The sequence below is a fragment of the Rhea pennata genome, chromosome Z, assembly GCF_028389875.1.
Source record: "Rhea pennata isolate bPtePen1 chromosome Z, bPtePen1.pri, whole genome shotgun sequence".
NCBI lineage: Eukaryota > Metazoa > Chordata > Aves > Rheiformes > Rheidae > Rhea > Rhea pennata.
Genome location: NC_084702.1, coordinates 50030504 through 50057500, shown reverse-complemented (window position 1 = coordinate 50057500; position 26997 = coordinate 50030504). Strand labels below are relative to the sequence as shown.

The following is a 26997-nucleotide window of genomic DNA, read 5'->3' as shown; positions in this document are numbered from 1 at the left end:
TCTGTAATTCTCATCTGTGAAGTTCTTCAGTTTCTAAATATATCCTGGCATGTCTGACTACCCCGTTAGGTGCTTCTGCAAGAAACGTATAAACAAACAGGAAAGTATTATACTTTCTTTCAAGATGGAATGCTGAGGTACTAGGTGTCTGGCCAAGGGTGATGTTCTTTAACAAAGTATTGAATCCATTGTATTTCTTTATCTATTAGACTGTCCTTTCTATATTTTCCTTTTTTACATTTCTTTTATGTTCTACTTTTTTCTAATTGCCCACCTTGCAAATTCAGGCCACGTTTGCATGTTTGCATAGTTAACTCAGGCTCTTCTTTTTATCTTTACTAATTGTTTAGGTAATGGGAACCTTACTGAGTCATTGCTTACATGGTGCATTTCTGATTACATCCTCAGTGAAGTCTGGGTAGTTCCTCTGCCTTCAGCTAACAGTGCAAAAGAATCAATTTTATGCATTGTTAACTTGATTGCTCCTCATAAGTGTGAAGAGCAGATGTTATATTTGCCACTAAACAAAGAATATAACACATGGAATGTTCATAAGGACAAGATATATTGAAAAGTATGTATCCATTTTTATATGCACATTTTCCGGGGTAGAAGCATATTAAAAAGAATTCCTCCAAAAAATTAAAAATACCCTAAAACAAGCAGACTACCTTGTGAAAAACATTAATACTAAGTGATAATTATAACTATTCAGTTTTTGAATTGGCCTTTCAAAAATGAAGTTAATATATTTTGAATTTTTTTTTATTTCATAGTAAGCAAAACATTCTCTGTTTTTTAATTTGTGATATTCAACTTTTTTTACCTCCTATTCTTTTTTAACTTTATAAAATGAAGATGAGAAATAGAGGCACCAAAATAGGCAAATGTGAACAGAACAACTTAATACAGAAATTCACAGGAAAAAATTAATAGTGGAAAGTTGGCTTTCTTGGAAATGATTATCTTTTAAGTGATTTTTTTGCATTTTTTTTTTCACATCTCTAATGATATCTGTAGTCTTGAGAGACTGTGCCAGCCTGGTGTGTCTGAACTGCGGAAGCATGTCTTTTAGATAAGATGTAGTATTTCTGTGTCTTATGCACAAAAAAGAATCGTTAAGCTCCTTAGGAGGATGTGATTTTTTTTTTCTTCTTGAAAGATGCTCTCAAAATTCTGTTACTCAAAGTATTATCTGTAGATGTGTGGCTGATCCCCTCAGTAAAAGCAAGTATGTGAAAAATGGATGATGATTGTGGTGAAACTCATAAGAATCCAGTGTTACTCTCAGAACTTAGAGCCTTTAGGAACAGAAGGGAGAAAAAAACAAAGAAATGAGCCCTCTTTTATAGAAAAGTCAGAAGGCTGCAGATCTGATCTCAACAGTACTACTTTTATGGTCATTTCATTGTATACATTTCTTTTATTAGTGAAGAATAATGGAAACTTTGTTTAAGAGAAAATGAAAGAGATGAGGCAACATTGAGAATCCTTTATGCTAAAAGTCCTTTAAGTTTTGCTGGTGTTTTTATTGGTCAATCACAATGCAATTTAGAGCTCCAGGATGTCCCATTTATATGTAATATTGAGATGTAATCTACAGCTAAAATTCTGCATGTTCTTTGACTGTTTTTTAAATGTATATTTTTATTGTGCAAGAGTGTGTATTCATTAGTGGACTAAAACAAACATAAGTTAGCTTCTGTTGTGGTAAGATAAAATAACTTTTGTATCTCAGTATAGGAGACATGATTTAGAGCTTCCAGATCTCAGGTTGAAAAAAGCTGCATCAGTCAACAACATTATGCAAATTTAAGTGCCACAGACCAAAAAGGGATAGAATTGGCATGAGCTGTAAAGAGAGCTGCATGTTCACTCTTTTAGGCCTAAAAAAGGATCTGAGGGTGGCCAATTAGCAAATGAGCACAAAAAAGAAGAAATATTGGACAGCAGGAAAATCGGACTTTTTTAGCTCAATAAACAAAAATGCATAAAAGGATTTGTCAACTTTATAACAGAATATTACCATTAGCAGTGAAAATGTAACTTTTTCCTGGAATTTCTCTCAGAATCATATAATACTATTTTTTGAGAGTATGCAGTGATGGTCAGATGCAAATATCATTCATAATTTTTTAAAATTTACATTCACCTATATACGTATGAATAATGGAGAAACTGAAATCATTAGTAATGAAATTAATTTAACAAATCAAGATATGGGGAATAAAATGTAGTAATATAGAGCAAAAACATCATCCTTAAGTTCTTTACTTTTGAACTTGTAAGTCATTCTGTATTAGTTATTCAGCATCAGTTATTAGAGAAGAAATTGATGGAACTAAAATGCAGTTTAAACAGTTGTCTGGTTGAAAAAATATCAGGATCTAATAAATAACTAAGCAGCAGAAAATACATTCTCAGATCTGTGTTTCCTTAGGAATGTGGGTGTGTCTGAAAGCAGGCAATGTTCCTTTTACAGTCAAAAATAAATGGAAGATCAAGGCAAATTGTGCCCACACCTTGGCTGTTCGCATATTCTTTCAGGCATGCATAGAGGTAAATCAGTGCTAACATCAGCTAATGAGGTTGTAACCCTAAATAACTGGGAGGAAAACTGTTTTCAAAATAGAAGTGGTTTCAGATAGCAACAATTGGATCTCCTCATAGTCTGGAGACTATGGAGAGATCCTGATTTTTGTGATTCCTGTGTAGTTTGTGTATTTTTTTTATTTGGACTTTCCCCCCTTTTTCATACTGCTAGAGGACTGTTTATTTTAGAAAATGGAAGCATTCAGTTTTGAGAAGGGATTTTTAGTCAGTTACAAGCTCCTAAGCTTTTTTCCTGATTGTTTTAATATTGAAATGAATTATCAAGTTGTGTATTTCCCTTTTCTGCAAAATATATAAAGCATATTTCTCATGTGACTTATACCTGGTTGCTAATATTATTTTTCCAGATACCTGAAAATGATGAATTTTTTGTTGTTCATCTGAGAAGTGTTGAGGGAGGGGCTGAAATCAACACCACAAAAAATTCTATTCAGATTAATATTAAAAAAAATGACAGCCCCGTGCGATTTGTTCAGAGTGCTTATATGGTGCCTGAGGAAGTTGATGTGTTAACTATTCAAGTGGTTCGTGGTAAGGATGACAGCGGAAGATTAATTGGACCTGATGAATATGAAGTCTCTGTCAGTTATACTATTATAACTGGGAATTCATCAGCACATGCACAGCTTAATTTAGACTTCCTAGATCTACAACCAAATACGACTATCGTTTTCCCATCTTTAGTTCATGAAGCTTATATGAAATTTAAGATCCTTGATGATGCCATACCAGAAATTGCTGAGACCTTTCAGATTATGCTGCTTAAAGACACTTTGCAGGGAGATGCTGTTTTAGTTTATCCATCTGTTGTTCATGTTACCATCAAACCGAATGATAAACCCTATGGAGTGCTATCAATCAACAGTATCCTGTTTGCTCAGACTATAATCGTTGATGAAGACCAAATTTCAAGGTAATATAGATCTTCAAACAGTGACTAGTGATTTTAATGGATTTTTAAAACCGGTGCTTTGGGTCTTCCTTCTAGGAAAGTAGAAAGTTTGGTATTCTAAATGTCCTTAGGATTTCATTAAAAGTAATGAAAAAATTGCTACTGAACATTTTATATAGTTACCCTGTTATACGGGAGCTATTTCAGTATATATAAACTGTAAATATCTTATTACATTATCAGAATATTGACATGTTCCTAATCTAAATGCAGGGTCTGTAAAGCCATAATGTTGCCACTCATTTACTAACCTTGTGAGTGGAGCATAGAAGTCAGGATGCCTTTCCTGATAAATTTTTGCATATCCTATGTGCAAAATCAGTTTTTGGTTTAAAAAAAAAAAAGTATTGAGTGTCTCCTAAGAGATATTGAGTACCCTTAACAGAGATGTAAAAGTTAAAGCTATGTACAAATGTTTACAGATGGGATTGATTACCCAATATTGGCAGTCTCAGTGGAAGTATCCATTGCTAGGTACTGGTACTAGTTCATCCCCAGAGAAACAGGTTGTATATCAAATTATCACATTATGAACAATTTCAGATGAATATATTCTGGTATGTAAGGCCCAATGCTTCAGTACTCATCTTTTTTTTTTTTTTTTTTTTTTTTTTTTTTTTAATTATTATTATTATACACAATAAAGAAATGAATCTTGCTGACTAAATTTTCATAGGGCATGGTTCCCAAACTTTTTCTTGCAGTCATATTCAGGAAACTTGACATTTTCAATTTTTTAAATATTGATAATTTAATGTTTCAGTACAGAGGGAAATAGTTCATTCTGAAATATTATTTAGGTGTTCATGCCTGAGAACTGTATTTTGATATAATTTATAAGTTGTTTTAGAAAGTCAGTAGAGAAAAAGTTTTCTTAAATTTAACATGTTTCCTCTGACAAATGTAAACATGACAAGGCTCCATTTCTCACTATCTTTCTCACTGAAAACAAAATAAATAAGTTCTTACAAATATCTTTAGATATATTATAGAGAGCTCATGACTAAGCACTCTCTAAGAAGAGTCTACATGTATGTTATGATTTCAGTGTCTTTAAGCTCTTGCTCAAATGTCACTTTCTGCAGTTAAAACTAATTCCACTGAAGTCAATGTAATCTGTCAGGGAATGAATAAGTAAGTAAACCAAGATTAATTATAATTACATGTTGTGGGTTTTTATTTTCATTCAAAATGATAGGTTTGAAGGGATCACAGTTGTAAGAAATGGTGGAACTCATGGAAATGTTTCTGTTAGCTGGATTATAACCCGTAATAGTAGTGATCCTTCACCTGTGACTGCAGACCTCATTCCAGAGTCTGGGGAGTTATGTTTTGATCAAGGACAGATGCTGGCAGCAATTCCTCTGCACATTATTAATGATGATATACCAGAAGAGGCAGAGCCCTATCTTCTGAAACTTTTGGCCAATACAATACAGGGAGGTGCAGAAGTGAGCGATCCGTTTGAGGTAAGTCTGCTCAGGATTTCTTTCAGAGAAGGGCATAGGCAATAATCAGGGATTTTTCCAGTTTTGGTAACCCTGGTTAGACTCTCTGAAGGGTTTGTGCTTGAATATAAATCAAGGAAACTAATCCTTAATTTATTCTCGTCATGTAAAGCCATATCCAAAGTATTCATCTCAGTATAGTATACAAGGGCAGATCTTTTTAATGAAGTAGCATCCAACCAACTATGATTATTTTCCTTTGTACATAAATGCTGTCTTTGAATGAGGCTTGCTAAGAGATGGCTTGGTGCCGACCTCCCAGGAAAGCTATGTTCTCTGCTCATTTGCTGTCTTAATGATTATTGGAATGTTTTACACAGAGTAATAACTTGAAGAGGATAGGTTGGTGATTAAGAATAAACTCTGAACTATTAAAAAAAAAAAGTGACTAGCGTTGCTAGCAGTTTTGAGGCTCAAGTCCCTACTTTGCTTTTCTTAGAAATGATTGGAATGAGCTTGGTGAATAAAATGAATTTCATTCACCATCTAAATCATTTTTTAATTGTTCACTTTGGCTGCTGAACCAAGGAAATCAGTTATTCAGAGCTCGTTCTGGGACACTGAAGTAGTGGGAAAGCTGCGCCACCAGCCATGTTGTGTATGCAATGAACACTTTGGGACTATCAATCTAATTTCTTTCTTGACTGCTAATTCACTAAGGAGAAAAGGTATGATGGTATGTTTTTTGTTTTTGCAGCTTTTGTTTTATATTCAGGACAGTGATGATGTTTATGGTGTAATAAAATTTTATCCTATGGAGAATCAGAAGATTGAAAGCAATCCAATGGGACGCTTTTTATCCTTGAGTTTTGCAAGGGAGAGAGGAACAGTTGGAGATGTGCAGTTGGTTTATATTGCACTGTACATTCCAGCTGGAGCTTTGGATCCTGAGAGAGCAAAAGATGGCATTCTAAATATGCCTAGAAAAAACATTCTCACATTTCCAGAAGGAAAAGCTCAAAATACCTTAAATATACCAATAAGAAATGATGCATTTCTTCAAAGTGGTGCCCATTTCCTCATTCAGGTATTTCTTTTTTGTTGTTGTTTTTTCTTTAACCCCTTTAACTCCTTATCTTTGAGTGTAGTTAAAATGACCAATCCTGTAAATAAATTTAATCTTTAGCTAAGAAACCTGTCTCTCTTTTAAAGGGACAGCTTCCATAAATATGCCATAAAGAGTTCTATTCCAAATTGTTATTTAATAATTGCACAAACTTTTCAAATAAACTGTTATAAGAGGATTCAAGTATTAATCTTGGAATTCAACAAAACAAGATCAATATTGAGGTGTGTTTATGTGTCTAACCCTTGGCTTTGAATTTAATCAAATTAAAGTTTTAAAAATTAATTCACAGAAGCATGACAAATCTGATAATGACAAGCCAGGAAATATAATTTTAAAATAATGAAACCTATACTATGTTTCATTTATGTATTAATTTGGCCAGAGAACTTGAAAAGTACATTTTCCATTTTATTTGTATAGTTTTCTTTGCTACTTTTTTAGTTTTTTTTCTCTCTCTTTTCCCCATCTAAATTTTGAAGAGGAGAACTTCTGCCATTGTTGGCTAAAACTGGCTGAAAATTTTCACTAGAAATTTTTTTGACAGAAAAGGGGTTTTCAGAAAAAATATTTAAAAAATATTCCACTTTCAAATGAAGACTTTTCACTAGGGAAAAACCAAGTTCGCTTAATTGTTAGCAATTTTTCATTCAGAAATACTGCTGTGAAACATCCGGAGCATTGTAGCTGGTATTTATTATGCTCATTTTTGCATGTGCAGTTAACACTCATGGACTGTACTTACTGTGATTAACTATGCCATTGTGGTGATCATGGCATGAAGAGCTCAGAGAGTAAATTTAATATACAGAAATAGGGGGGACTTGGTGCATCAGAAGCCCAAATCACAGAGGCATTTCCTGGTCTTTTTATTGTTTCATTTTAAGTCAGATTTCTTTAGAGTTTTCAAATAAAAGTTGTTGATTTTAAATATTTGTATTTAAAAATTATCATTATTTATTTACTTATGGCTTGCCAAAAATGTTTCAATTGCTTCTGGGAAGCTTTAAGAGATATTTCCCCTCTCACTTCTCGTTTTAAAAAAGGGAGGATAGGAGAAGGAATTTCCACGAGAATTGTATTATTATTATAATAGATTTTTTTTGCATTTAAACTTAAATTGAGATTTACCTTCTCGAGTATTAGAATAGATTAGTGTGTTCTACATCTGCAAGAGATCTGAAAGAGCTAGAAGAGAATTAAAAAATCTAATTCCAAGTACATTTAAATGATATAAATTAAATACCATTAATGTGTGGGATTTGAAAAAGGAACACACATTAAGTATTTCAGAGTGTATCATGTTCTGCTACTTGATGCACTTTGTCAAGCCTTTCAAACTGTATATTCCAGCATTTTTTCTTGTATTTTCTTCGTGAACCATGAAGATCTTTGTGTTTAAATAAATAAAATGAGAGGGGTTTACATCACAAAAAATTCTCTTAGAAATTCATATAAAAGAAAGAGCTATTTGTCACTGTGACAGTCCTTCTACATTGTGAATAAATGATAAGCTCAGGAAACATGTTTAGAATGAGAAGATTACAGACCTTGTCCTATGCGCACAATAAAGGATAAACTTGAGAAATAGGGTTGGGGGAGAGGTAGAAATGAAGCTTAAATACAACTAAAGAATAAGTAGAGAAACTGGAGAAATGAGATTAACATTCTTCAGTGATATCCTCAATTAGTGCAGTTTTTCTAGTCTGAGTATGCAATTTTTGGCATGGACAGGAAGGCTAACGGTGAAAATTTATTAATTATTCATTACTATTATTCAATTCACAAAGCTTTTTTTCCTCATGAACTATTCTGCTTTCAAAGGTATTAAAGAAAATACTGAAAAAATTTTGTTTGACTTTTCATTAATCAGTGCTTTTATCCCAGAGTTGCTATCCAGGATCAGAAGCATACACTTGACAATGTATTCAGATTTATAGTATTTAAGCAGCTTCAGTGGGCTGCAAAAACTCACAGTGATGCACCCGCATGCTAGTAATTGCACAGTCAGGGGCTACTTCAAAAGATAGTTTATAAAACAATTGAGATGAACCATATTCCACAAAATCTCCCGACTTATTCCTCCTTCAGTCTCTCAATAACTAGCTGATATGGTTGAGAATCAATTACTAAATACAGTAAATACAGTTTGTAAAACATTTCCATCTATCATCAAATGAAATATACACAAATATTTTCGTGTTACTCAAGCAGTTGTGGCACAAAATATAATACAGCACATCTGTAGTTTGGTGTTATGAGTTGAAAGACTAGAAATCATGAATGAAAATGATAATCCATAGTTTCTGTAAGGATCAAAATAAGGCCATTTTTTTCCAATAAATTTTTACTATATGATAAATCATCAGGTAATATCTGATAGACCCAAGAAAAAATATTTGTGTGGGAGTTAAAAGGTAAATGTCACTGCAGGTTTCATGCCCCAGTGAAGCATTTGCAGAAGTGTATGCAGATCAGTTATGGAAAAATTTGCTGCAGGGATGTTTGTAGACAGAATCTCATGGTATAAATAATATTTGAAAAGCATACTTAAGCAGGTAATCTCACTTTCCTTATTTTGTCAATACTGTTGCTAGATTTAGTCATACTGCTCAGGTAAAGAAAGGAGATAGATTTTCTAAAATTTCCTCTTCATATCAATAAGGCATCAGAAATATAACACGAGAAGACAGTTTTGAAATACTGTACCAAATTTCAATTCTCAATGAAATGCTAATGTATTAATAATCATAAATGGATAGGAAAGTACCTCAAATTGTATGAGAGAGGAAAGAAGACTGGATCGTTCTTTAGCTATGGATTTGTTGGTATGTAGGCTGTATCTGAAGCCATGAATTATTATGGTTCCAGTGACATCAGTAGATTTTTATCAACGTATGGTGCAAATAATGAAGTTAGGACAATAGTCCAAGGTCTCATCAGGTTAATATTGTTCACAAGTCTAGCATTGAGGCTGATCTAAAAGATGTATGCGTTCAGTCTCCCTTTCTGTCTGGATCTCTGTTTAATTATTTATACTAACATGATTTGTCCATGATGTGTATTGTTCTGCTGGCAAAGCTCAATAATATCTGCTTCTGTTTACTTGACACATTTACTTCTAGATTTTTATAACAGCAATAGTGCCAGTATGATGAAGTTTTTTCTGGACACATTTTACTTGTTGCATATGCAAATTATTCTGAAATATCAGAATTTCTCCCACTTGGTACCAAGGCATCTGGTTTCTCAATTTTGTGTTATTTTTTATTACAGCTGGAAAGAGTTGAGCTGGTGAATAGAATTCCTCTGGTTCCACCAGTGAGTCCTAGATTAGGTGAGATTCGAAATATTTCTCTGAGGATTACTCCAGATATCGCAAATGGAGAAATTGGCTTTACTAGCAATCTTCCAATTATTCTTTCTGAGCCAGAAGATTCCCCTGCTACAGTGGTAAGCCAGCCTTTTTATATTGTCCCTTTTCATGGAAAATTTATTTGGAGAAAGCAAAGTTGGGTAAATTCATTGAAGCATTTGAAAGGGTAATGTGAAGAAAATCATCCCTCTACATTTATGCCTGATCCCAAACATTCTCTTGCTTTACAAAATATAAGCAGAAAAGTGCTTATAAAAATAAGCACTGAAATAATCCATTGGTAATTATCAGAGAAGTAAGGTTGGCCTTTGGTGTTCATGCAAATATCCAGTTAGTCATTGATAGTTGTACGCAAGGAATAATATAGACAATTTTGATTTCTCTCACCAACTCAGAAAGTAGTCATGTAAAGCAGGATGGTCATCATAAAGTTCATGGAAGTGGCTGTGAGTCTTATAGTTGACTGACTTTCGCATGAACATATAATTTGCTATCCGGGCATATTTTTCAACAATTTTGCTTTTCAGCTTTCTGAAAACCCAAAGAAGCATTTGCAAAAGCATTGCAATCCATCTGAGTGCTTTAGTTTCTGCTGGAGAAGTTCCATAAAATTTTTTTCCTTACATTTTTGTTTTTTCTCAGTCACACAAAGTTTATTGTATTTATGATTGCTTAGTGATTTGTCATATGAATAAGTTGTAAAATGTTTATTTTCTGTCTTCTCCGTTGTCCAAATGTGTGACTTTGGTGAGTGATGAAAAAGGTTAGGTTTCAATGTTCACTGAGATAACATCATTGATTTCCTAGGTGCCATACCTGATACACATAGCTATGAGTAAAAATACAAGCTGAACATTTTGAGGTTCATAGTTGAATGTTAATTTGCGAAGAAAAAGTTGTTGTAAGTAAAAGTAGTAAAAGTAGTTGTTTCTGTATTTACCTTCACAAGTCATGACAGTTTCATGTGTTTTATAGGTTTCCATTGTATTGCATAGAGATGGGACTGATGGTCAAGCAACTGTGTTCTGGAGTTTGAAACCTTCTGGTGTTAATCAAAAAGCAGTAACACATGATGATATAAGTCCTTTTAATGGCTCTGTTGTGTTCTTATCTGGACAAAGTGATACTACAATCAACATTACTATTAAAGCTGATGATATACCTGAAATGAATGAAACTGTTTTATTGACTTTGGACAGGTATTGTACCATAGTCTATATTCATCTGAATCAATTGTTATAAATTATATGTAAGTTATTGCATACATTGTGTTGATAAATGCCTTGAGGAATGTTAGGCCCTTGATTCAGGCTGTGTATGGACTGCTCTTGGACTGGAGATGAACATAAGAAACTATGTCATATTTATTACCTACTGACATTCTTTTTGTTTTGATTAAAGTACTGTACATATGCTATTTAGAAAGTTCTTATTTTAGCTTTGATCATTTGTTATAGTGCTTGGTTTTAACTTCTTTTTTTTTACAGAAATTGAATGCTTAGTGAGATACACTAAGTCAAAGTAGAAAGCAGTACAGAAATGTTCTCTTTTTTTTTAATCAAAAAAAGGGTTTATATCTAGATTGTCGTTGAGGAATTAGATCAGCTTTTTATTTGTTTGACCTGTGTGTTCAGTATTGCTTATTCTTGATAACTGGATACTTCCATTACAACTCTTAGCATCAGAAATAGCCCAGAGGGACTTATTCCTACAGTCATCTGTTACAGAGATAGTATGGTGTTTCTGAAGCACAGTGTTTTTGTCTCCCTTCTGGACTGGATCAGGATTGTAGGATAATCCCGGTTGGAATGAACCTCAGGACATTCCAACTGCATTTGAATTTTATTATTATAAAAATGCATTTGAACATTACTCAGAATGCTTTAATTAGTGTATATCCAGGAGTGTACTCCCTCTTTGTATTACTCTGCAACAGCAGAACTTGACTGTATCTTCTGTCCTTCCAACAACCCAGTTACATATATAGCTTAGAAATACCACCAGGCTTGCTCTTCTACCTTCTATTAATCTAAGGAATATTTTTTCAGTTTTGCTGGATACATACTAATATATGTTTCTAGGGATCTGCCAGCAGCAACATCTGCATATAACACCCAGAATTTCCATAGTCTTCACCTTATGCATAAAGAAGTATTCACATGAAGCATAAAGTAGCTCTTGAACTTCAACAGCAGTACTTATGGCAATTGCACACTATCAAACAGTGGGCAGCCAGCTTCTCAAGCTGGCGCTGATTATTGGAAGATCCTGGTGGAAAAGCCTGCTTTTTTTAAATGTTACTGTACTGCAAAAGAAAGATATTTTTCTATTGCAGTGTTGAACTGCTTCAGTAAAAGCTGTCTGGAAGATACATTTAGTGCAGCACATGTTATTTCATTCTACCTTGTCTACTCTATTACATTTAAAAGGCAAACCTGTTCAGGACAAAAATAAATGGATACTATTGTAAGAAGTCCTGTACTTTTCTTCCTGCAGATAAAACTATTTGGTCTTAAGGAATTCGTAAGAGCTTCTGGGATAAGAGGGGAAACTAAGATTAGAAATGGTGATTAAAATTGTGAAGAAATTATGTAAGGTGGCCAAGCACGCAAAGGGAAATGGAAGGAAACAAATAATGTAGATAAATGAAATGAATAGTGTACAAGAGCAACTTTTTCAATTCTGACAGCATGTGTGAAATGACAGCATTCTGTTGTTTATTCTGATCAGAGATCTTAGGCTGTGTCTTAAAATTGATGGCTCTTATAAGGATTGAACTGGCAGCTGGACAAATATAACCACTTTTCTGTTTCTACTATGTATGGTGGAAGTAGCAGGTTCTGCTGATCAAGAAGTGGCTGGTGAAAAGCATGCCAACAGTAAGCAGCTTTCCCACACTTGGCAAGATCAGAGAGTGAAGTAAGGAACAGGTGGTCTGGCCTAGAAAAAGAAGTGAATGAGAAGGACAAATAATTGAACTTTTTCTAGACCTGGCTAATATCCCTCAAGCCAATGGGTGAAATCCGGCAACTTTAACATTAGCACAACCCAAGAATGAAATGACTGCAGAGATCATCTTTTTAGTACTAGAGATGACTCTTCAAATCAAGGTTGAAGGATACTGGCATGGTTATGTGTGTAAGCTTGCACTATTGCTTTCTGCATGGTTTCTATTCTTTGGACGAACAAAAGAGTTCAGTTTCCAAGGCTGGCAGCCAGTACCTCACAGTAGTAGTGAATTAGAATGAAAACAAAGATGCACTGTGCTAGGAATGTGTTTGTACTGTTCTATAAATTGTAGCATCAGTCTGACAGAAGATAGAGCATGTGAGAACTTTAATGGAAATATGGACATAGAAATATGTTCATAATTATTATACTTATACTAGTTGGTAATAGCATGGATGAAATAGTCAAAATAATTAGTTCTATCAAGGTTGTATTAATTACAACTTAGTAATGTTGTTAAGGCAGTTTACATTTTAAACAAGAGCTTTAATTGCATCCATATCGGTAAAAGACATTTTCAAGGCATTGTAAATAGTATTTTCCTCACTTGCTCTATGGCCTCCCTTCGTAGGCGATAGAAATTAAAAATAATTCCTAATTATGTCCACATAATGGAGGCCAATGTATAGCGTGAGGAATATGCTTCCAAAGAAGACAAATGGATAATAAAAAAGCAAGACAATCTTGTACCTGCTGAAGCTTCTTCATATTTTTTTTTTTAGGAGCAGCTTCAGGTTGAATGCCTGCCCATATCTGAATAGGCCTGAATTGAGACAAACATAAATAAAGCCAGATGTCTGTAGTGAAATCTGTATGACAAAGAAAAGGCCTTGGTCTTCTTGCTGAATGTAGGTGGAACAGGCCATGGAAATTGTGTGTATGCTTTGTGAAAGCATATGTACATACTAGGGCTGTTCGTTTTACCTGGTAAGCACAAATAGAAATCAGTTTAAAAAAAAATCTGATTGTTGTTCTTTCCTCCTGCACAATGCATCCTTTTAATGGCAGTTGTTGTCTCTTCAGTTAAAGCGCAGCTACGCGGCTATTTATTTGGTGATTGGCATGATTGGAAGGGTAGAACCTCCAGGGCTTGAGGGGTTGGAGTAGGCCTGTATTTACACTCATATGTGGTGAGAATGAGACCATGGGTCTTGGGAAACTCTTAAATAAGCAATATACTGATAAAGACATAATAATTTGTGAAAGTGATAGTAAACAAATGATTGTTTAAACAGTCCTTATGCACTTATATTTTTGAGTTATTACTCATACCAGAGCAGATGCATATACATCCACCCACCCACCTCCACATACATCATGAGCTAAATCCTAATCTACAATATGTAATATAGCAAAACTGAAGCTGTATGAGGTTTTTCAAAGGTCCAGTGACTTCTGTGGTGTGATACAAATTTCCACAGCCTGAACATCTATCCATGAATGTATTTAGAAAATGATGAGTCTCTGAGTTATGAAGCGATTTTTCAAAATTACAAATATACAAAATACAATTTGACTATTTCATTGTGAAATGTCTGGCAGTTTTTAACATTTTTATGTACAAGAGATTACTTCTTTGCAAAAACTTTGCTAATGATAGAAGGTGTGTTCAAAGCCCTTCTTACTGTCTATATGCCTTAATTCAGGGCTCAAGTGAGTTTTGTGTGGTGGGTTGCCCTCTGCGCTGGGATGCAAATAAACACTAATTTATCATCTAATGTACCTGTTTTTTCTCCATCTTGGTGATTTGTTTGTCCTATGGTTAGTATGTGCTTCAAAACTTATCTTTCTTACTGAAGCAAATTTGCTTTTAAGTAATATATGTGATGTTACATCCATTATCTCTTTCAGTGTAAAAGGTTAAGTTTCTCTTCAAGGATTTGATCAGTCTTTGTTTTGAAAGGAAAAAAATTGCTTGAAAATAGGAGTAGAATGTTGAAGTAAGTGTTACTGGACACCTACTGCTAGTTTTTATTACTTTTCAAAATATGACATCATATATCTCCTGCTATGAATAACAGAAGTTAAAATAGCTTCCAAAGTTAAATATATTGTGGATTAAACCTGGAATGGAGGTGCTTTGGTAAGCAGCACTGTGGAATTTATAATGTGGCAAATCCTATTTTAATATTGTTCTTTAGATCTAGGTCCTGCAGCTAATTAAATCAGTAAATAATCCTGAAAAAATTGAAGATAAAGTGAACATTGAGTACAAACCTAAGAAGCAAATTGAGCAACATTCCACAGGCAATTTGAATTCACCTTTTCTGAGATACTGTGATAAAAAAGGTTTTAAAAGAAATACGGTTTTAATAGGAATAATAATACAGATTCACAGTTGCAATTCAGTATTTTATGCGTCTTCCAAAAAATGTCTTTCAAAGCTTTTTAAGATACAGTTTCCCCAGTAATCAGTGATTTTTGCATTAAATTTGTCATATGGAAATTGCTTTTTCTATACCTGATCTTTGACAGAAAACATAGTTAAACACTGAGTTTACATCATAAAAGCTACTATGGTTTATAGTCATGACAGTATGGAACTTGATGTGCATGGATAACCACCGTGGGCATTCTGATTGCCTTTTTGGTTGTGATATAAGAGTACCTAAAGGCCTGGTTTCACCTACTGTAAGGACTGAAATAGGACTGAATTGATCCTATGTATTAGGTGGAATTTGGAAGTATTTAATTCCATGATAAAAGGATGGTGCATGCACATTGCTGATAATACTTCGTTTGTGCACTATTCTTGAATGTTGTCAGAGCACAGTATGGAGCGGCAGCTGCCTGCAGGGCAGTGGGCAGGAGTGAGGGTGCAGCAGGGCTGGGCCTCGCTGGCCAGGCTCCGTCCCGCTGCCCCCAGCGAGGGAGTGGGTGAGGGCAGCCCCAGTCCTGGGCATCAGGCACGTGGTGATGACTCCAAGGTCAGGCTAGAAACATGAGTCAGGATCGGGCCAGCGAGGGTAGCCAGTGTTGGAGACGGCCCTGCGAGTGTCAGGCTGCGAGTGTCAGGCTGAGTGTCAGTCAGCCCACAGGTCAGGGTCTAGATCACCAGGGTCCGTGGCCAGAGGCAGGCGTGGCTGTGGCAGAGCCTCGGGCAGGCACACCTGCAAGGTAGGAGCCCCTGAGACTGTGGGCGGCGGGGTGGGCAAGGGCCCCACGTGAGTCCGGTCAGGGCAATTAAGGCATATTAGTGCATTTAGGGGCCTAAGGGCTGTAGACTGGTATTTATGGTTCTTGATTAGAGTCTAAACAGCATGCTGAAAGCTTTAATTGGATGTTTGAGTCATGTCTTACCAATATGGATAGGCTTAAATTTAAGTATGTGAATGCTACACTGAACCAAAAGAAGTATTATTTTATTAAGTGAATGGAAATTTGCGGGACTGTAGTGTGAGTGGTGTAAAATTGTTACTATGTAATTATTCAAAACAGTGAATAAAACCTAGTTCTTTTTTCTCTAGAAAAAAAGCAAATCTATGAGAATACTTGATAGTGAATGTTTCGAATGTACCTTCCTGACTTGATTTCTCTCTCTTTTCTTAAACATGCTTCCTACTGATTTTTTTATTTCACATTTACCAAGAATGCGTACCCTGTGTTACGAGAATTTATATGTGAGCAGCTCAGACTGTAGGTATTTAGAGTCCTAATGTGCATGCTATTAGCTGTTCACTTAACAGCTACTCAGAGTTGGAAATCTAAACCCAGTGCTTCTATTCCATTTCTGCATAGGCTAATATATGATTTTTTTGAAACATCTAATATGTCAGAGCAGTAATAGAAATGGGACTTAGATGGAGAAACCTCCTGAACAATTTTTTTTTTTTTTTTTTTTTTTTTAGCAGATGATGGGCTGAATCTTTCTAGTTATCTTGCTTTCTAAACTGAAAGTTCCCTAGCTTCCCATGCTACTGTCATGGTGACTTTTTTTAAAAAGTGGTAGTGTATTCTCAGTCCTTTCAAAGAGCATCTGGAGGTACAGACCTCATGATAGCTTGTGTTGCCCTCTGGATTTTTATCCTGTTACCGTATGTATTACAACATACTGTTAGAATCCAGCAGTACTCCTCAGCTCATCTTAGCAGAGTTTTTTTGTTGTTGTTGTTTTTTTGTTTGTTTGTTTTGGTTGTATTTGGACTTACTCAGTGTAACACTATGAAGCTGAAAGGGGTATTATTTCTGGTGTGACCTTTCTGTTTCTGATGTATTATTGTGTCTTAAGTAAGTAAGCTTGGACATATATCTCAGAAACTTATCATTATGGTTTATTTGTATTGTATTCTAAATTATATTATGAACTCTTAGTGCTACAACTCTGGAATTTTCTCTTTTGCCTTTTTATTGTATTTAAGACATGGCTGGTTTTGGAATACTTTTGTGTATATTTCTGAAGGAAGGAAGAATTCAGTATATATATAGTGTCTAAAATCTAACCTCGGTAGAAAGCAATGACGAATTTCCACCTATTCAGATCTGCTATTTAAAAGACTCTGTCTATAAATGTATTTACTTTATTTTCTCAAAATTTTGAGTGAATACTTGTCTACAGTGAGTCAGAATCTGTATTCTCTTTGACATTATTTGAGTCTGAATTTTAATTTGTAAATGTTGTGGTTATTTGTTTATGGTATTTTGATAAAAGACACGATTTTTATATTAAATTTCAGATTAACAAAGCCAAAATGCACTATTGCCATTGCAGAATAATGCTGTCTGTTCATCTGACTAGATATGATTGTTTTAAGTGCTTGATTAAAACTGAACCGATTAAAAGATTACAAAAAATATTCTTTTCTTTTGTTTACATCGGTAATCTAATTGACTGAAATAAATTAACTATCCTAAATAAGTTTTGATGCGATTTCCTGCCAGAATAGTTTTTAATATGCACCTGTTACTACTCCCGCTAAGCCTGTCAGTTTATGTCACTAATTTGGCAGACTTATGAAGCAATGTATCATAGGTGCATGTAGGGTTTTTTTTGTTTGTTTGTTTTGGGGTTTTTTTGTAATTGAAGGAGCTAAATTGTTACGATGTGGTTAAATAGGAATTTACTTGCTGAATTGATCACGGGGTCATGTACCGAGCTCTTGCTGATATTTATCAACAGGAAAATGCCAAGCGAGTAGGGTTCCCATAAAACGAACATTATTAGTTTTTTGAAAAGCAAAAAGGAGTTTTGCTTTATTATTATTCTTTTCTAAGATTAGTATTACTGAAATTCTGTCAAAACGCACTTCCATTCCTTTCTCCATTCCCTTTTTTTCTTTCTATATTGACAGGGTAGAAACAGAAAGATTTGTCGTGTACTTTGGGTAAGTGCAGTGGATTGTGTTTTGTCTTCACTGAATCAACACTTTTTTAAAAAAGTTGTTGGTTTGGACAGAATCTCTCTTTATCACTTCTCTTAAGAATCATGCCTTTTTATACTCCTCAGGCAATGCATGCTTCCCCTTTGGTTTTTCATTTGATGGCGTGGGATTCTGGCTTGAAGGCATTTCTTTATTTTGGATCTGTGAATGATAAAAATTATGAATGCATGGCTCAGTAGTTGATACTTGAGTGTTTGATGTGACAGTGGGTTATTTGTTTTAAATCGCCACAGACACTTTGCTTCGGCTAAATGACTAAATTGACTAGAGTTGCACAAAATAAGTTTTCTGTGGTCAAAAATGAGAGAAATTATTTACTTTTTGAATAACTTACATGTATTTTATGTTATCGTGTTATTGTTTACACTGTTTTTTTTAATATGTTACAAACATGGACAAGTTACCATATTGAATAGCTATTTGCTGCTTTTCATCTTGTACCCTGTTTCGTAACTTCACTGTAGGACAGATGAATAATGACTTTTTTTTTTTTTTTAAGTTATCTGTTGAAAGTTCCTGGACACAATTTTGGACTTAATTTCACATATTAGTTATAATACATTTCTTTCACCATAAAATAGCGTTTAGTGAAATCTAGGTGGTCATAATGTGGAAGCAGAAGAGTATGTTCAAGACATAAGGCCAAAATGTCTTTGAAAATAAAAGGAGATGCACATGGGAGATGCAAGAGAATCAAGTTACACAAAACAACATGTAATAAACAACATCCAGATTGTCAATCTGAAAGTGGATTCTCAGTGTATTTACAGTACTAGCATTTACTAGGGGTTAGGTTTTGCTCAGTTGGTTAGAGCATGGTGCTCATAATGCCAAGGTTGTGGGTTCAGTCCCCGTATGGGCCACTCATTCGAGGGTTGGACTAGATGATCTCCAGAGGTCCCTTCCAACCTTACCAATTCTATGATACGCTGTCTGGCGTTTTTAATGTTACAAGAATCTTAAAACAGTGTCATTGAAAAATTTTGCATTTGAGGAAATAAGCATAAGAAATGTACAAGGTTTCCCCTTGTTATCAGAAGTGGTCTGGTTTTGTCACTGAGAAAGGTCAAGATGAGCTTAGCAGTTGCTAAGGGAGAGAAATGTTCCACCAAGAGGAACAGTTTGGTCGCATGTATTTAATATCTGTGCTGTTGAGATAAAAGGTTTATCAGGAAGTAAGAAAATAGGGAATGGATCTGATACAGCTACCCAGAATAGCTCTAATGCATGTTAGAGCTAGAGTAAAATCCTACAGGTGTTCTTCATATAATGCAGATTGAAGGTTAAGGCATAGGTGAGGGTAAAATCCATAAAGTCAAGGAATGAGCCTGTTTATATCAATGGTAAACTTCAGAGAGTAGAGTAAGATTGGAAATGTGTGGTTACTAATGGAATATCAGGTTATTTGTGTGATTTTTGGAATATCCCTTAAATTTTGATCCAAGTACAAATTAATACTAGATTTAACTTTAGCTTTTTGCTTGCACAATTATGTTTCTTTTCCTGGGTGTTATGTGCATGTATGATTAAAAGAACAGAGCCAGCAATTCTAATAACTAACTAGAAAACAAAAGTACTTCTGAAAGAAAATTCTTACTGATGGATAAAATATTCTGATGCTGTGTCTTGTTTAATTTATTTTATTCTTTGCAGATAATCATTGGTTTTTGTAATTTATTAACCAAATTCATCACTATTTTGATATCTTTTGCATGGTTGTGGATTTAATTGCAAAACAAAATTGTCACTAACTCTTACCTTCCTTTTTCAGGGTCAGTGTAGAAAATCAAATACTGAAATCTGGGTTTACTAGTTGTGAAATTATTATTTTGGAAAATGATGATCCAGGAGGAGTGTTTGAATTTTCTTCTTCTTCCAGAGGTCCCTATAGTATCAAGGTACATATTTGAGTAATTTATCTTAATCATTATGGATGACAAAGTTTAGCAGACTGCTTGAAAAATGCTGGTTTTCTTTTTAACAGGAAGGAGAATCTGTTGAACTGCAGATTGTTCGCTCTAGAGGAAGTCTTATCAGACAGTTTCTACGCTACACTGTAGAACCAAGAGACAATAATGAGTTTTATGGAAGCACGGGAATTCTGGAGTTCAAGCCTGGTGAAAGAGAGATCATAATTACTTTACTGACAAGAATGGATGGGATTCCAGAGGTAAAATTTAATACTTTCTCTCTTTAAATTGTATTCACAGGCATATTACTTTGGTAGTTCTAAAAATATAGATGGATATAAATGGTAAATATTAGCAGTTTTTCTGTAATGCTTCCAAGCTTCTTTTTCATCACATATGAGAAGGAAATAGGGGAAGAATTGCTAAAAACATCTATAAAATAGTCATGTACTAAATGAAAGCATTATACCTGTCATCAGTAAAAATGAAGTCTTGTCAGGTTTGCCTGAATAATTCTATGGGTTTTTGTTTTTTTAATTCCAGAGAGATGCAGCATTTTGGGCACATTTCTGTCTGTAATGTTTGCTTCCTGCTTCTCTGCAGCCAGTTTCCTTTTCTGTGTATTGGCTGTTCTGGAATCCATCTGGAAGCTGGCAAGGGCATAGGTGATAAGATACTGCGCTCTTCCTCATCTCTGCATAAACATTCGCGTGCCGTTTTTGCATAAGCAGACAGAACTGATCTGTCAGAAAATACCAAAAATGTTTTAGGCAAGTTAACGACCTCATCATAGGACCAGATGATCATCAGTCCTGAACTGAGGGATAAGTTGGAGGATCCTTTGACCAGAAAATGAAAAGATCACAGCAACCCTAATTTAAATTGACATAGGCTGTTGTAGAACTTCAAGCTTATTTCCTCTATACACTCTGCAGGGAAGAGATGTAAAAAGAGTCTGAATTCCATTACAGAAGCCAGGTACATAAGTTAACAAGTAAAAGTTGTCACTGAAGCACCAAGTTTTTTATTAGATTTAGCCTTTAGTTCTTCATCTTTATGTTGAGGTGAAAGTATTTGCCTGCTTTATATGAGTATTATGAGAGTAGCTACATCATGCTGGCTGAGATTCTCAGTTCAAAACATCAGGATTAGAAGAGGAAAAGGTCCGTTTATCCAGTATTCTCTCTGAAAGTGACCAAAGGCAGCTAGTTAGAAAAAAAGTATGTGAACAGGACAAATATATAATGTTTTTTCTTCAGAATGCCTTCTCAGGCTCTTGTCATCTGCAGTCTGTAAAATGTCCTGAACAGGAGGTGATGTGTTTGTGTTTATTAATCCTCAGTGGATTTTTCTTCTGAGAATTGATACAATTAAGTTTTAAACCAAAATAACTTTTAGCATTTTGTAACAATCTGTAGCATAACATAACATTCTGTAGTATAAAATGCCATTGTTCAATGATATTTTGTGTGAAGAACCACTTCTGCTAATTCTACTCTGTGCTCCCAAGTTCAGCCCACCGGTGACCTTATAAATGCATAGATCCTGGAAATATATGAAGTACAAAGTCCCAAAGATTAATAAAGCAAACTGATACATTGTTTCTAAATCACTACACTGTCATTGGTTTTAAAGTCTTTGTTTTCTGTGTCACAAAGCAAGTGAACAACAACGTTAACAAATCTGAGGGAACAGAACACGTCTTTTGAGGAGTATTACAATTATATTTGTATTACTGCATATGATTCTAAGTACACATCAAAAGTCTTTGCCTATAGTAATGCTATATTTTTGGAGCAAATGGTTGTGCTATCAGATAGAAAGTTTAAATAATGCCTTTTATCTTATGGGAAAGTGCAAATGCATTTGTGCCTATAGAAGTTATCCTGGAAAGTATATGATCTCCTCTTCAAATTTATTTCTTGTTCTGCCTAGTTTGTGCTATGGAGTACAATCCATTTTCTTTATGATGCGAATGTTGAGCATGTGTTCTTATTTTGACCAAGTTTCCTTCTTCTAGCTGGATGAGACCTATTGTGTGGTACTCAGTGGCTACAGTGAAATGCCAGGCAAGCTGGGGAATGCCACAAGGGTCAATATAACCATTCTGAAGAATGATGATCCACATGGTATAATTCAGTTTCTGCCTGATGGACTAACAGTAACAATAAAGGAAAGTAAAGGAGAAGTCATCTATGCTGGTAATTCTTTTTTTTTTGTTAAAGTTACTGCTATATCCATTCCTAACATAAAATGTATTTAACTTTTTAGTTAAGTATTTCTAGGTTCTAAATAATTAGATGTATGTCCTACTCGAAAAACATTTATATAATTGTACAGTTAAGGCTTAAATAAGCAAAGTATTGTTTTGTGCAAAATTTGATTGTCCTCAGCTTCTGTAGGAATTAAAGTTGAAAGTGCACAGAATTTTGCAAATGAGGTTTTAAGAGTAGACGTAAACCTTCTGACTACTTTTTTTCTTTTTTAAAATGATATCCAGTCATGGGCAAATTTGAACGGATTTAATAACAGGTATCCTTTCATATAGTGCTCTTACATATTATTGATTTTGCCAGTAATAAATTTTCCGATTATTTTCTTTCCTTTTCTTTGATTCAGCTTTGCTGACTTTTCTCTTTTTATTTGCTGTTGTTCTGAAGATACATGTTGACTGTGTATATTTGCATTTTGTAGCAGCTTACGGAATTGTAAGAAACCAAGGAAACTATGGCAATGTTAGTGTGTCTTGGGCTGTTGATCCAACATGTACTAATGACATCTATCCAGAACAAGGGACTATTTTCTTTGATAACCTGGAGTTTTCAAAAAATATCACTGTTTACTCACTGCCAGATGAGGTAAATATTTTTATGGCATTTTGATGTGAGATATGGGACAAAAAATAAGTCTCAATACATTAAAATTTAAGGAGAAGGAATGAATGTCTATTTCTGAAGGAGCTGATAAGTACTTGTAGGAAAAATAAAAATAGGTGGGTATAATTGAAATTACTTAAATGATAAAAATGATTTCAGAAGCTATGTGTACCTCTAAGCAAAAAAAAAAAAAAAAAAAAAAAAAAGGGAGCTGAGAATAATTATATTTAACTATATTATAGTTAAATTTTAAGATAGAAAAGTTCATTTGAACACAACTCATGTCTTGATAGCTGAAATCTTACCTTCACTCTTATATGTTGTTATCTATTAAGTGGTGTAATAAAGACTGAGAATAGTTAATAATGAATAAATGTGAAAATACATTCCATGTATCAGAAGCAGGAAACTGGAAGATAACTTTTGTGCCATCTTTACCACAGTGAAGATGAAGGGAATTTTTACAAGGATTTTAGATTTATCATGACTTATTTGTAGTTATATGAACTATCATTTGTCATTCCCCTTGACACACTAAAAGATCAATGAATAAAAACCATTACCCTGAAATCTCTGACTTGTTAAATGAAAGAAATTTACTTTGTATTGCTTTTTCTTTTAGCTACCTGAAGAGATGGAAGTATTCATCATCAGCTTATTCAATGCTACTGGTGGAGCCAGGCTGGGCAATATAACTAGTGCAATTTTACAAATTGCAAGGAATGATGACCCCATTTATTTTGCAGGTTAGATTTTTACTGTTTTTTACAGGTAAAATGTATTTGCTACCCAAAGCATATTTTAATCACAGGCCAAGTCATTGAGAAATCTTTATCCTAATGGAGCTAGTGCAAAACTTCCATGTTTTTGTTGTGTTAAATTTGTGTTTGTTTCCTTCAGAACCTCCGCTTAGTTCATTTTATGATTCCCTATGTTGATGTTGAGATTGGTTAGGTGGCTACAAGAATATTCTCTTGCACCTGCAAGTATTTCAATAACCTTTACTAAATACGCCTTCTGTTTCATTGAGGAATCCTTCATGAAGATTAATTACTAGGTCAAATGTAAGGAACTCGGGCTTGAACTTAGGTAGATTTGTTGCTTGTGTGTTTTCAGAACCTCTGACAGTGAGGGTTCAAGAAGGAAGTGTTGCAAACTTTACAGTCCTAAGGAATGGATCTGCTGATATTGCTCTTGCAGTCCAGTATATTACTCTTAATGGAGATGCAACGGCTGAAGAGGGAGATTTTGTTCCCAGTGGAAGGAGCGGTGTCCTTTTGTTTGATGTTGGAGAAAGAGAGCAGAACTTATCTGTATATATTAATGATGATGATACCCCTGAAACAGACGAAACATTTTATATTGTCCTTTTGAATTCTACAGGTAAAAGTAATGATTTCATGCGAGTGCAACCATCACTTTGTTTTGCTGCAATTTCTTATCTGTTTAGCCTTATCATAAAGTAATATATTTCTGACAAATATTATATGAATAAGATTTGCATCAACGTTTCAATACAATCACTCTACACGGTGTCTTTAGATTTTCATCTTGAATTGTTTACCTGGAAACAAAAATCAGAAGATATTGCTCAGACCTTTTCTGTACAAATAACTAGAGTGAGAGTCTCTTGTCAAATATAAATGCTCAAATTAGATAGAGTTTTGACTTGATTACAAAAACATAAGGCTAGAGATTTCAGTATTGCAACAGTCTTAGGAAAGGAGTTCTGGATTTTTTGGTTCTCCAAGGTATACTGGGCAACTACCTGATTTTTATAAAAACAAAATCAGAGCTGCCCTGTTTTGCAGAAAGGGCATGTAAAAATGGTCTACTTCTTTTTATAGTGGTGAAATACATATTCTTTTCCTATAACCTGTCACTTGCAGTTTTATAAGGCTCTATCTAAACAGAAACATACATTAGAAGTTACCCAGTGAACCTTAGAAATAACATTGCTTTTATATTTCTTTTTTTTTTAGTGTTCTCACCTGATAAAAAATATACAAAAGCTGTTCAGTGTACTTCCTCCTATTTGTGAAATAGGTGTCATGGAATAATCCTTGACTGTTGGGTAACATTGATAAGAAAATATGAAGTATAAGAAATATATAAGTTTCCCTGTGCTTATTTGCTAATAAGCACCCCCACCTCAAAAACTAAAGATTTAGTGGGATAGTCGTTTGCAATTTTATTAGCAAGTTTTAATGATTTACCACTCTCCAGTTATAATTCATGATTCTGTACCTGAGTGGTAATAACAAGCTGTGAATGCACTGCAAGTCTTTGCAATGCAAAGCAAAACTGATCTGAATCGGGTTATCTGAACAGTGGTTAACTTGAAGAGCTTGAACTTAATAAAACAAAGGCCAAATCTCAACCATCAGACTATACCTTTTGTTAGGCTTTGTGACAGACTTACCAGGTAAAATAACTACCAGGGATTCAGTTCAAGATTAGGAAGCATAACATGAGGTTTCTTCGTTTAGGTATCTACAAGCATGCTAAATGTCTTAGTTCTCATTACAGTATATGGTGATCTTTGCAGTCCGTGGAGGCTATAATGTGATTCAGGTCACAAGTAGACACCCAGTGGCTGGTATATGAATTGCTCACAGTACTTTGTTGATCTCAAACTGAACCCTGCCTTAGATGATTGGAAGTAGGCAGCCAGAAGATGACAGGAAAATTTTAAGCAATTATCTGATTATAGGGCAGCTAGTCTGTTTCCTTAGCTTAACTGACATTCAGTGTGGTGCCCAAGTCTCTTATAGAACACCGTTTTATTCTTTTACATAAAACATAGGTAAGAGATTAGACAAAGCCATTCTTTTCCATAAATTTTCTTTTCTGTGATCTCTTTCCACTTCACTTTCTTCAGTCTACTGCTGCTATCTCTTACCATTTTGTAGGGAACATATAATGACTTTCCTTCTGGCACACTAGTCCTACAAGAATGGTTAATCAAGTCTGCCTTGCTTCTAAAGAGAGGGTTGTATTGTTTTGCAGCTTTTCTGAAATCTGGAATAGAAATACAGAGTATTTCTGTGCAGGTTTCTGAAAGAAAAAAGCTATTTGTTTCTGTGATCTGTTACATATATTGGTCTTGATTGGTACAGCACTTTTCCAGGTTTAGAAAATTACATTGGGGCTGTTGTTCTCGATGATCTCTAAAGGTCTCCTCCTCAACTGTTCTGTGATTCTGTGCCTCAGGGAAAATACAGATGTGAGTGTGCGAAGCTAAAGCATGAAACAACATGTTTATTTTGGGACAAGAACTAGTCTAACACTCTTAAACTGAGTGAAAAATGGGACAGGTGTGGAAACAATCTACATCTATGGAACTAGCAAGGATGTTAAGATTAACATCCCTACTGTGTTAAGCTGTGCACATCTGTGCTTCCCATCTACTTCATAGGCATCTTTTTTTTCCCCCCCTTTCAGACATGCTGTGATACGGGTATGAAACATTGTCCTTAGTTTGTATTTAGTGTAAATGCGGTATTTCTACTCTAGATCTAAAGGAGGACTGGGGTCTCTGAAAATTAATCTTTTGACTTGACCAATTGCTCAAACACAAAATATTTCCTCTCATACAACCATTTCTACTAAATGAAAGAGTAGCGCTATTTTCATTGAATCAACAGCACACCTTCTCTATTCATCTCATATTTTTACTGTATTGCCCTCATTATATAATAATATAATATTTAATACGTCCTTTTTATTCTGAATTGTCTGTTACTGTGTTTCTCATATATTGGTTTTCATTTATTATTTTACACTTGTGCATTTATTTGTTTGCATAAACAGTATTTGGTGTGAGAAGAAAATGTTCTTGGTTTTAGAGTTACTTCCATTTCTGATTCTGATTTTATATAAATAATCACCCTCTTTTTAGGAGACACTGTAATCTTTAAGGCTGGAATGGCTACAGTTATTATTGAAGCAAATGATGACCCTAATGGAATTTTCTCCTTGGAACCTATAGACAAGCCAGTGGAAGAAGGCAGAAGTAACATTTTTTTGTAAGTATAATATCTCTGTGCTTTTTGGAACTGTAGCATGGGGGTAATACTTCATAGGTAATGCTTTGATCTAATCCTATGCAAGTTTGTTGTCTTAGAAATGCATTATATATAATAATAAAAAAAAACCTTTTACTAAATTTTAATTAAATGATTTTTAAAGATACTGAAGACATCAAATGTTATATTATCAAGTAGGCAGATTAAAGTGTATGCAGAAACTCATGTTAAAATGTAAATAGACTAAAGGAGAAATAAACTACTCAAAAATGGTTTTTTTT

At 34.4% G+C, this 26997-nt stretch overlaps 1 protein-coding gene across 1 annotated transcript in view; it reads left to right on the top strand.

Moving 5' to 3' along the window:
• Positions 1-26997, top strand: part of ADGRV1 (adhesion G protein-coupled receptor V1) — a 260321-nt gene that overhangs the window by 6312 nt on the left and 227012 nt on the right. The window contains exons 6-18 of the mRNA XM_062599728.1: positions 2961-3526; positions 4764-5034; positions 5771-6100; positions 9416-9592; positions 10491-10714; positions 17813-17845; positions 19674-19800; positions 19887-20072; positions 21833-22013; positions 22507-22670; positions 23311-23434; positions 23805-24071; positions 26590-26716. Of these exons, the coding sequence (XP_062455712.1) occupies positions 2961-3526; positions 4764-5034; positions 5771-6100; positions 9416-9592; positions 10491-10714; positions 17813-17845; positions 19674-19800; positions 19887-20072; positions 21833-22013; positions 22507-22670; positions 23311-23434; positions 23805-24071; positions 26590-26716 (2777 nt within the window). The remainder of the gene's footprint in view (positions 1-2960; positions 3527-4763; positions 5035-5770; positions 6101-9415; positions 9593-10490; positions 10715-17812; positions 17846-19673; positions 19801-19886; positions 20073-21832; positions 22014-22506; positions 22671-23310; positions 23435-23804; positions 24072-26589; positions 26717-26997) is intronic.